General features: G+C 43.2%; 1 protein-coding gene across 1 annotated transcript in view; it reads right to left on the bottom strand.

Annotated features, from left to right (window-relative positions):
* CPLANE1 (ciliogenesis and planar polarity effector 1) overlaps nucleotides 1-12360 on the bottom strand; it is an 85258-nt gene that overhangs the window by 57939 nt on the left and 14959 nt on the right. The window contains exons 15-19 of the mRNA XM_036020063.1: nucleotides 9735-9908; nucleotides 6099-6327; nucleotides 4626-4765; nucleotides 2790-3007; nucleotides 515-679 (exon numbers count right to left, since the gene is read on the bottom strand). Coding sequence (XP_035875956.1) covers nucleotides 515-679; nucleotides 2790-3007; nucleotides 4626-4765; nucleotides 6099-6327; nucleotides 9735-9908 — 926 coding nt within the window. The remainder of the gene's footprint in view (nucleotides 1-514; nucleotides 680-2789; nucleotides 3008-4625; nucleotides 4766-6098; nucleotides 6328-9734; nucleotides 9909-12360) is intronic.

Below are 12360 nucleotides of genomic sequence, written 5' to 3'. Positions count from 1 at the left end.
GCAGAGAAGAATGCAGCTCCAGCCGGGTGGCGGTCAGCGTGGGAGCCGATGGCCCCAGAGTCCCAGGGAACCGCTCATCTCAGCGGACAGCCGGGGAGACTGGCGGGTGGAGACCGCTGAGGGGAGACAGAGCCAGGAGCTAACTCGAAGCCTCCACGGTCTGACCTCATGCAAGCACCACAGAACACAGGCAATCCCTCGGGGAGAAGTCGGAGAAAACCATGAGCTGAGTTTTATCCTCAGTGACTGGGGCGGTGGGGGGGGGAGAAATGTGACTGACACTACCTGAAATTAGCGGACTGGCTTAGACTTCCCACGGTCAGGCAGGATGGGACTAACAGAGACCTGCTCGGAGTCCGCACCTTTCAGCAGAAGGAACCTGGTCTGTCTGGAGTGCTCACTGCTGATAAGTCTCAACATGGATCTATAGCGCAGGGCCCCTTGGGGAAACATCACTCTCACCGATATTAACAGATAGTAGCGGATTATTTAAGTAGGCTGAGCGGGCACGTACCTTCTGCATGACCTTGCGGGCCCGCCGCAGCTGCAGGAGGTACCACTGGGCTGCGGGGAAGGAGCAGCATGCTGCCCGAAAGAGCAGGAGGAGGCGCTGGAGGACACCGGACAGCTTCTGGCGGTTCTCTTTTTCGGCTTTTAGAAGGAGATCATCCCCATCTTCCTGAAGAAGAAAATGAAACCACCAAATTGTACAGCCAACCATATGAGAATGTAAAGCGTTAAAGTGAAAATAAGAGAGTGCTTCTCAAACCAGAACATTCCTGGAGATTTATATAAACGATGTTGAGGCACAGCCTGAGATTTCGACTACGGCTCTTCCTAGTGCCAAGAACACAATTCTCTCCCCTCAAACAATGTGAGGGGCTAATCGACCCCGACCGCAGTCCCTCCCCCACAACAGTGAAAGGCCACCACCCCTGACTCCCCAGGCAGAAAGTTACAGGGAGAGCTCCTTCCAAGGAGAATGCCCTTTCCTCCCTCTGCCTGGGAAAATCGTTCTCGTGTTTCAGTGTCACCTCCTCCGTGAAGCCCTCCCACGGTGCCACTCGGGCACTTTGCTCAGACGTCTCCCTTACAGCTTTCACTAACTCACTCTGCATTTTGTACGCATGTTTCCCACGACACTGAGCACTACCCTGGAGCAAAGGCCTTCTGTGTCTTCGTGTCATCGCAGTACACAGAATGAAGTCCAGCATGTAGGAGGAGGGTCCAACAAACGCGTGTTGAAATACACCATTCAAGTCAGTAGCTAAAGACTAATCTTCCCGAAAACGGGATAATGTATTATAAACATCTGCTTCCCACTGCGGCCACTGCGCAAGCGTTCTGTTTTTAACCGGGTATCTGCCCCTCCCCTGCACAGCCCGCGTGATTCCCAGCTTCTGGGGAGGCTCAGCAGGCACTGCACTGTCCCTAGCCAAGGTCACTGGCTCAAGGACAGGCAAGTGACCTCAGTCTCAAGAGAGTGACTCTCAGGAGTCCTGCCTGGAATGCTGGGAGAGAAATTCTTTCACAGCTTTTCTTTTACCCCTCCCCTCTCCACGGCCATGGGCAAGGTGTCCTTGGGAGGTGCTGGCAGCCATCTTGCTCCCACGAAGGGAGCCAGCCTTGGGAGCTGGCACCTTAGAAAGCAAACCAGAAAGAACCCCCGTTTTTGGTGGCATGACCGAGTCAGAGGGCTGCCCCAGCACTGGGCTCCTCAGTGAGGCCGGTCGACCTTGACTAAGTTTTCTACTGCATATGCCCAACCTAAGGGAATCTGACGGATACAACGGATACAGAGGGACAAAGAGTAGGAATCCTACCACTGAGGTTTAACAAAAATGATAGAATGAAGCACTACTAAGGACAGTAACCACTCCAACTAGTATCCGTATAACATATCCAAAAATATCTTCAAGGCGATTCCAATTTCCACACCAAATGCTGAAGCCTCAGATATGAGAGGCAACAAGAATCACTGAGAAATACCATGAACTATTCATTCCTTCTCTTTGTAATATATTACATTTGAAATATTTTAACCTATTGAAACATAACTCTAAATACAGCAATTGAAACGATAACTCTAAAAAAGGAAAAAAGTAGATACAAAGTTGCTAATACTGCAGCAATGAGTAGTAAAGAAACAACACCAGAACCACTTCGAAATATTAACCAAATGTTAAAATAATTTAAATGTAAATAATTTACATTAACACTTTAAAGCTTAAAACCAGCTAATTGTAATATTATGATTTTCAATAAGAGCAGAGGAAAAGTTACTGAGAAGAATACAGTATTGCTATTTATAAAACAGAACTACCAGTTGAATAGTGTGGGAGAAAAAAAGACCTTTCAAATCAAAGGGAAATCAAAGTCAGTCTTTCAGAAGAGGCAAAGACAATGAGGAAAATACAAGGCTGAAACAGTGTATGGTTTCCAAATCCCGACATTTGTTACTTTGTTACCCTAAACAAATGTCTATGGTTTTAAAATCTGGATCTAGATAAATGTCTCTCAATTTTGTTTTATTATTACAATAATTGTAACATTTATTGAATACCCACTACATCCTAGGGCCTAAGGTGAAAGACCTTCACACCTAATCCTCACTTCACTGGAAGCCTTATAATCATCTGCAGTTTACTTAAACAGTTTGTAAAATTACAGAATTAATAAACAGCAAAGCTGGGATCCAGAAGTTTGTCTTTGGACCTTGCTTTTTTATTATCAAGTCGACTATTTTAAAAACTGGATGACATCCACTTTAAGTGAAAAGGGCAGCTTACCTCGCTAAGAACAGCCGGCTGAGGGCAGTACAGGGGGGGAGCCGGCAGGTACAAGGCGCCCGGCACCAAGCCCCACAGCCTCTTGCTGAAGTCCTTGGCCGAGGTCACCAGGAGCTGAAACGTCCCCGAGAGGACGTCTGCGTCGGCCATGACTGCGGCTTTCAGCACTTCTTGCAATGCGCCCAACAGCTGACTCACATCTTCCTCTTCGATGGGGTCTGCCCGACACAGAATTAGGCAAAATAACCACAATTAACACTGTACTTCTCACTCTGAAGAAGCTGACTGTTAGACACGAACCTACTGGTTGGCATGCACACATCCGAACTTCTAGACAAACTTAACAACCATTCTGTTACTTTAAGATTATAGGCAGAAAGAGCACAAATACTTTTTCCAAGATTATATGACATTGTAATAACAACTATATAACAAAAAAATTTTTGAAATACAGTCCTGAGTCAAAAATAATAAATAAAAAAATTAGTACAAAAAAGAATGTCAAGAAAGACACCAAAATATACAACATTGTGTAAGGGCAGTAGGAGAGTAATGGTGATTTTTTAGTTTCTCTTATTAGTTCATCATAGTACTTTTATTACAGAAGTTAAAAACAATGACTTAGACTATTTTAAACATACTTTAAAGCACAGAGTATAATATGAAAACACTCAGATACTGACTTTTCATATTTGTCTGATGTTAACATTTTTGCTATATTCAAATTATATTTTTTTAAAAATAAAATGTTGCAGATATAGCTGACACGTCAATGTATGAATCCTACTCCGCTCCCTTTCTCAGAAGGCAGCCGCGCGCCAGAACTCGGTGAGGATGTCCTGGAACTCCTGTCACTCATGGGTTGCGTTTTTCTGTTTATACCCTCTGAGGCCTAACTACTGTCGTATTTTCCAGTTCTTTTCTTCGTATCTATATTTTATGCATTTGATTTATCTCTCTACATATCCTCTGTGTGTTTGTACAGACAGTTCAAATTCATTTGCCAGTTCATTAACCATCTGCTGAATTTGTTGTCTTTAAACTGGTTTACTAAGTTTACATACACTCAAGTTCATCCTTTTAAGTACACAGTTCAATGAGTTTCCACAAATCTACACAACCCTGAAGGAACATCTCCATCATTCAAAAGGTTGCCTTACACCCCGGTGCCGTCGAGTTCCCCCTTACTCCCAGGCAACCGCTGATCTGTGTCCCGACCCTACAGTGTTGCTTTTTATAAGATGTCACAGAAATGGAATCATACAGTAAGTAGCCTTCATTGCTGACTTCTTCCATTCAGCATAAAGGGCCCGTGATTCACCCATGCTGTAGTGTGTTATCCACAGGTTGCTCCTCTTTATTATTTAGTGTTCCATTGTATAGATATATATTTATCCATTCACAAGCTGATGGGCATTTCAGTTGTTCAGGTTTTTGGCTAGCATGAAAAGCTGCTAAGAAAATTCAGATACAGGTCTTTGGGTGGACCTGTGCTTTTATTTTTCTTGGGTAAACATCCAGGGATGGAATACATTGAGTTTTTACTTCTTTTTTTTTAACCCCTGGATTTCACTTAATTTCTTTACTCTTTTTTTATATAGAGATTTTATTTGTTTTCAGAGAGGGGAAGGGAGGAAGAAAGACAGGGAAACATCAGTGTGTGGTTGCCTGTCACATGCCCCCTACTTGGGCCCTGTGCGGCAACCCAGGCATGTGCCCTGACTGGGAATTGAACCGGCAGGCTGGGGCTCAATCCACTGTGCCACCCTAGCCAGGGTCCACAGGTTTACACTAATTAACCTGATACATGTATCAGACCACATGAAGGTAATGTACCTGTAAATTGTTTGTATTTTGAGCCCGTTTCATTTTTCGCTCCCAAAGAAGCTGGCTGACCTAAAAAACGCTGGAGCTTTTCCTGGAAAATCCGTGCTGGAGTCATGTTTAATGGTAGATTCTGGCCCTTTTTCTTGCACCTGAAAGTCACATTGAGTTAGGAGAAACAATTCCAAATTTTGAAAAAAGCGACATTCATATATCGAGAACTAAACATAAAGTTTAAGAAACAGTGAAATTCACGGTCATATCCATCCCGTATTTGAGAACGAAATAATCAGGAAATGCCGCATGGAGGCGAGGACTGTGGCTCTGCACCGTAACAGTGCTCACGGGCCTCCCGCCCTGGCTTCCCCTGCTGCCCTACATGCGTACTCCAGCCAAACAGAACCCAACCTGGTGTTTGCCATATGCCTTTGCTTGCGTCTGGTATGTCCTCTCTCCCTGCAACTACTCACTCCGTCAAAGTCCTACCTTCCTTTCAACGCCCACCTCAGATAACACCTTCTACGTAAAGTGTGTCCGTCCTCACTGCCCCGCTCCCCGGGACTCCTGCTCTCCCCACACACAGCACCGCTGGCCGCTCCTTGCTGCGGCGCATGAACTATAATAATGCTGTGTTCTGTTTTCTCTATTCAACTATAAACACCTTAAGCATATAAACTATGGACCACCTTATACCCACTGTGACATCTGGTATACAGCTTGGCATAGAAAAGTTACTTAATAAGTAAATGTATGTGTAATTATTGAATTGAAAAATATAAAAGACACAGGAATTCCATAATATTCAGAAAAGTTAAAATAAAGGGACTAGTTCAATTAGCTTAAAACTCAAATCCTGCCCTACTGGCTGGTGTGGCTCAGTGGACTGAGTGCCGGCCAGTGAACCAAAAGGTTGCCGGTTTGATTCCCAGTCAGGGCGGATGCCTGGTTGTGGGCCAGTTCCCCACTTGGGGGCATTTGAGAGGCAAGCAATTGATGGATATCTCCCACACTGATGTTTCTCTCCCTCTCTTTCTCCCTTTCTTCCCCTCTCTCTAAAAGTAAATAAATAAAATCTTCTTTTAAAAAACCCTTAAATCCTATTTGGGACAAACTCTCCCACTGACTACAAGCTGTTCGGGAGCACTACTAACAAATACATGTTGTCAATAAACATTTTAATGTAAATAAGTAAGCCGCTGAGCCGTCCAACCCAGTGCCCACCAGTTGCATGTCGCTATGTAAATTTAAATGAATTAAAACTAGATTAAAAATCCAGCTCCTTGGTCTTACTAGCCACAGCTCAAGTGCTCAATAGCTACTCGGGGCTAGTACGACCCTGGACAGCATGCACAGAACATTTCTACCGCTGAAGAAGTTCTACCGGACAATGCTAAACTAAGAATTCCACAGAATGTGTAAAAGAAGTAAAAAATACTTTAGATGATACTGTCACACTATTCCTCGAGTTTGCCTGAAAATACATACCTCGTGAAACTGGGGTCTAGTTTACAGAACAGCTGGAAGGCCACACCAATCGAAACAGATGTCTTCCAGTCTCCAAGCTCATGTGCCAACCACACAGCCTCCGGAACCAGGCCCCCAATAAACAGTAACTCAAGGGCATATTCCACTGTCCACACACTGGAAAGATTCTGGTCTCTAACAGCACTGGCCACCTTCGAGTGCTGCAGAGGGATAAGCCGGAGGGGCCACTCTGTAAGGTAAAGAGAATGGATATCACAGTTACAAATATCAGAACTCACACCTCCTTACATGGATACACGTAACTCTCCAATCAGTATTTTCTACACAAAACCACAACAGGGAAGACACAAAATGGGCTAAAATAATAGTTTTTTAAAAAGCTATTCTCGAATATGTTAACATGGAGGAAAGTGCCTTGTTAGTATGTCACGAAGTAAGTCCCAGCATTCTTAAAAAAATGAAACAGAACAGAGTAGCGACAGAAGAGACAGTATCAGAGTATATTACACAAAATAAAGGCAAATACAGTGTAACAACACTCTCGTGTCAGATCATATAAACAAAGGTAGGCACATTTAAATGCACTGGGTCGCAGTGTACAATCGATTGGTTTGGGCTGCTCTGAGATACATGTCTATTTCTCTTAGTAGATTATGAACTTTGGAGAGCAGAGACTGAATTTTCCTCGGAATGTCATGTAGTAAAAACCTTCTTTGAGGTAATGCCCAAGCATATGAAGTGTTCAATATATTATTAATGCTTTTAAGAAAGTTGGAAAGTGTGGTTTTCAACACTCCTGACTAAACCACAAATCCGGCCTAGAATTAAATAAGGGCAACGTTCTTCTCCCCAGCCTTCTGTACTTTTCTCTAATTAAAGCAACTTAAATAAGCACCTTGAAAATATGACAACAGAACTACTATGTTTGTAAAAATGCATATTGCTAACATTTTCATTCCCTCCAACAAAATAAAATTGGTAGATGTGGGTTTCTGCTCCTTGAAGTGAAGTGGTTGGTTTCTCACAGCCCTACATCGGCTCTGCCCACCCCAGGCACTAACTTTTTATTAGCTTCTGACACATTTGGGTAGAAACAAAACATTCAGTCCAGCACTGGAATGTTTGATTCTGCATTGGCAGACGGCCAGCAGGTTGACTAGATTATCCCTATGTTTTTATTCACTGAGCAAGGCATTGTACTATTAAAGAATCTGAATGACCTAATTTTCTGCAAATGTGACTGTCACACAGCAAACATCACACCAAATAAGCAACTCAAATAAATCCCCAATACATTCACCCACTAGTTTTGCTTAGAAAGATTACCATGAAATGTACTCTAAGTCGAGCCTGCTGATATCATTTTTAAGATACAAGAAGATCAAATAAACTAATGGATATGTACAAAGTTTCAGATAGTTAAATTTTCAGTAATCACAGTCTCAAGCATAGGAAGAGAAGGCTTTGCCTCCTACCCTCTCTCCCACTGAGAAGATATCTATACAGTGTATAAAAAAGTGTGCCCCTCAGCTTTTATGAATGTGTATGAATCTGTCCAAAAACAATTCAACAATTCTATCCCTGTCTTCCTAGAGTATGATAAAGATCAGTCTTCCTTAAGTACGTAAAGTGATCTGTACAGGGAAAGATCAGGAGCCCTGGCTGGTGTGGCTCAGTGGGTTGAGCAGTGGCCTGTAAACTGAAAGGTTGCTGGTTCAATTCTCAGTCAGGGCACAAGCCTGAGTTGTGGGTGAAGTTCCACCCTGGCGGTGTATGAGAGGCAACCAAATGGTTTCTCACACATTGATGTTTCTCTCCCTTCCTTCCCCTTTCTCTGAAAAGGAATAAAATCTTCTTTTAAGACAAGATAAAGGTCAGGAACAAACAGCAAGTCCTATAAACATTGCAGGGCAGGAAAGACAAAAAAAATTGAGACAAATTTTCTAAGTACCAGGATTTTACTGTCCCCCCACACCAGATTTTTCTAAAATGGAGTACTAACTCTCCTTTTCAGGACAATAATGTGGATTAAGGGTACAATTTGTTGTCGGAAACATTAATACCGCAAATGGGCAATGTGTGATCAATACCCAGGTTGTCACAAAAAAGAGGACTTAAATATAAACCACTCCGAGAACAACAAATGTCAAAGGTACAGGGGAGTGAGGAACCCACTTCTGAGAGCCTCGGAAGACACAGCGTGACAGTGAGCGAACACAGCCCAGGCTGTTCTCCAGCTTCCAAGTCCGAGTTAGGACCCAGGGGAGTTAGGGCCCGGGGGAGGGCGCCGGGGAGCAAGCGCCTGGTCCTGGAAGAAACCCAGGTCCAGCTTCTCTGCTCACACCAGCTTCCTAAGAATAGCCACGAGCAGGTCAGGAGCAGGTCAAGGTGGTCCCAGGGAAGCAGGGACCTACTAGACAAGGAGCCACTAAACCATCAGGAAATTTCCCTTCTGATCCTGCCTCACACACGACTCTCTAGGGGCCAGAACCTCCCGAAGAACCCCAGGGGAGACTCGGGACTGACACTCCTGTTGAAGCGTCCCAGCGGGTGAGGGTCGCCCCCTGCTCCTGCCCACAGCCCGAGACAGTCACAGAACAGAAGACCTGAACACAACGTGCCACCATCTATGATTGGTTAGATTTGCTGACTGCTTGCTCCAAGTTCTGCCAAGCTTCTAATCACATTGCGTCCTGCCCCACTCTAACCCCTCCACGCATTGCTTATACTTATTTATCAGCTCCTGCTGTTTCCTGCTTAAAGCACTCCAGTAACTCCCTGCTGTACCTGAGATTCAGATTCCTCCTCCTGGCTGACATCCCCTGGCCTGTCTACCTCGGACTCCGTCTCACATCACGCCCCACCTCGTCCTCTGCGCTCCGGCCACCCGAGTCTCTCTTTCACTGTCCCAGACACGTCAAGTCTCTTCTTCCTCTGGGGCTTTCACACAAGCTCACGTTACAATGCTGTAAGTACTGATGCGCCCATGGCTGGCTCTTCCTCATCACTAAGAGTTCAGCCTAAAGGCCCCCCTTCAAATAGCTCGCCCCTAAATTCACCATCTGAAACAGCCTCCCAGTCACAATGCATTGCTCCACTTCAATTCGCTGCACGACTGTTGTTACTATTTGATCTATCTTATTCATATATTCACTTACGGAACTTTCTGTCCCAACTTATCAGGTATGAACTCCATAGAAGAACACATACGTTCTTTGTTTTGTTCGTGGCAGTTAGAATAAGTCTGCTTTGAGTGTCCAAGCAAGAGTTACAGATGTTTAGATGTTTTCGTATCATTAATTTCATACGGTGCAAGCTAACGTGTCGCCAGCACCTAGGACACTGCTCAGCACAGAGCGGGCCCTTGAGGGGAGTTAGCAGAACGGATGGCTATCTCGGGAATCTGTGCGCGTGTCTGTCTCCATGGGGCAGGGCAGTTGCCCGGCACAGGCAGATCAGGTCCATTTCTCACCCTGTTAATGAAATGATTAAACAGAGCCAAGGGAATGATCCAACTAAAATTATAAAAGCAAACAACCCAAATGAAAATTAATTCTAAACTGGTATCCTGTATAATATTATTTTGAATAGTATAAGCAAACGCAAGGTGAGAAAATTATTAGTTGGCTGTATTACCTCTTTCAATATGAAGGGGCGGAAGGACGTTCACACTGTGAGGCGGCAAAATGCAGAGTCGCCGGTTGGTGAAGTAGGCGGCCATGAACCGGGCCATGCACTGGATCACCCGCACCACAGCCGCCGGGTGCGCCGCTCCGGCCACCCCCAGCCCGTGGGGAGGCTGCTCGGGAGCTAAGGGAGACAGCACGTGACCGAAGGAGATTATGATCAATGATCAAAAGCAATAATATTTAAATTCCCGACTTTATAAAAGAAAAAAATTTAATTAAATTTTTAGGTGAGCATCCATGGCCTGTACAAGTTAATTTATGATAGGTATCTGTACTTCTTGAAGACAACAGAACAAAAATAATTAGCTCATAAGTATGAGCACATACACTTAGGAACTTTTTATGACTTTAAGTTACTAGGGTTTTTTTTTTTTTAAGGTTTTGCTTATTTTTTTTTTAGAGGAGAGAGAGAGGAAGAGAAACATTGAGGTGAGAAGCATTGATCGGTTGCTTGTATGCACTCCAACTGGGACCGACTGGGTGGGGGGGCGAGGGCGGGGTTGAGGGACTGGGACTTCTGTCAGGATTCCTGGGGCGATTCTCATATAAACAAACAGGAGCAAACATGTATCATCCCTATTTGAGAATCAAAACTCAAAAATATAAACTGGCATTCAGGAATCTGAAATAGTTAAAAACTTAAATATATAAAAATACTAAGTTAACTACAATTTTTATGAATTTTATGGCCCCAACTACAGTAAAATACCTTTGCTTCCCATGAGTCCCTTGGTGCACAGTCAGTCACAAGAACACAAAGTTCTATGTGAGTAGAGGCCACTTCTATCCAATACCCCCGCACCCGCCACCCCTCCTTGCATGTGGTAGGCTCTCAAAAGTATTGTTAATAATCATTATATATAAAAGGAATCTTGAGAAAATTTTGTTAGCCTTTAAGTAATATTTTTCATTTGGTCACTCTACGTTTAAAGAAGCCTTTTGCTCATATATAGCTAGAAGAGCTTTGTTTGATACTAGGCATCAAAAGTCCTAAAACCATGGATCCCCATTAATCCAGGAACCTCACTTCTAGAAATTTATCCTAAAGAAATTATGAGTAATGCTCACAGGAAGCTGTGGACAATGCAGCATTATTTAAAACAGCAAATAGGTGGCATGGCAAATACCTGAATGGGCAATAACAAGAAAAAGTTGCCCTGGCTGGTGTGGCTTAGTGGACTGAGTGCCAGCCTACGAACCAAAGGGTCACCGGTTCAATTCCCAGTCAGGGCACATGCCTGGGTTGCAGGCCAGGTCCCCAGTAGGGGGCATGCGAGAGGCAACCACACATTGATGTTTCTCTCCCTTTCTCCTTCCCTTCCCCTCTCTTTAAAAATAAATAAAACCTTTTTTAAAAAAGGGTTAATGGATTTGATACAACAAATATTTAATTGGAGAGTATTTATCATAATATGAAATTTTAAAAGATTACAAAACAGAACCCTGGCTATTCTGTTCAACATTCTAGCTTGGTTGGCTAGAGTGTTGTTATAATAAGCCAAGGTTACAGATTTTATCCCTAGTCAAGGCACATACAAGAGTCAACAAATGAATGTATAAATAAGTGAAACAACAAAACCAATGTTTCTCTCTTCTAAAAAAATCAATAATTTAAAAAAGTTACAAAACAATATACAACTCTATAAAAGTATACAACGTGTATAAAAGTATACACATATAAATGTATATAGACAAAGAATGAAAGAATTATAAGGGATCTGTTTTTTGTCTTTGTACTTTTCCATATCTTCAAAATTGTCTAAAATAAACATGCATTATTCCCATAACACAAAAATTTAAAAAGATTAAAATCACAAAGAGTAAGAAATCTATAAACAGTGACTGAAACCATATGAAACTAAGTTTCCCTGGCCCTGGCTGGTGTAGCTCAGTGGACTGAGTGCCAGCCTGTTGAGATGACAGGTCACCCGTTCAATTCCCAGTCAGGGCATGTGCCTAGATACATCAACCAATTGATGTATCTCTCGCACACTGATGTTTCTCACCCTCTCTTTCTCCCTCCCTTCTCCTCTCTCTAAAACAAAATAATCTTAAAAAAAAAAAAGAGAGAAGATACTGAGCCGGCACGGGCTGCGTGGGCCTTTTCAGATGCACTGACCCGCACAGTGCGTTCATTTGTGTGTCCTTTCATGCTGGGTTTGCTCAATCAAACGCGTGTCTTTTTACGATGGCAATCCAAATACTCTGCAGCCTCTTGAACAGATTTTTGAAAGGCTCAGAACACTTCACTAAGTGATTTTCATCACTTTACCAATGCACCTTAAACAACATTTATGTCTACATTTATTAAGGAAATATACTTGGTTACTATGTCTAACAAACGTGGCTGTGTGAAAACAATTAGATTAGCTCAGCAGGCAACTGCTGCTAAGTCCTGGAAATCCAACGATTGGGAAAAAAAAGAAAAAGAAGGTTCTTGCTGGTGAGAGGCTGACAGTCCAAAATTAAACCCAATAGGGCAGAACCACCAAATTTTATGTATAAGCAATTTCCTACCTAAACCTATAAATACAAATCGGTAAGATTAAACATACTGATTTTTGAAGCACATA

Source organism: Phyllostomus discolor, chromosome 3, assembly GCF_004126475.2.
Source record: "Phyllostomus discolor isolate MPI-MPIP mPhyDis1 chromosome 3, mPhyDis1.pri.v3, whole genome shotgun sequence".
Classification (NCBI taxonomy): Eukaryota; Metazoa; Chordata; class Mammalia; order Chiroptera; family Phyllostomidae; genus Phyllostomus; species Phyllostomus discolor.
Note: the sequence above shows the minus strand (reverse complement) of the source record. Positions and strands in the feature narration are given on the sequence as shown.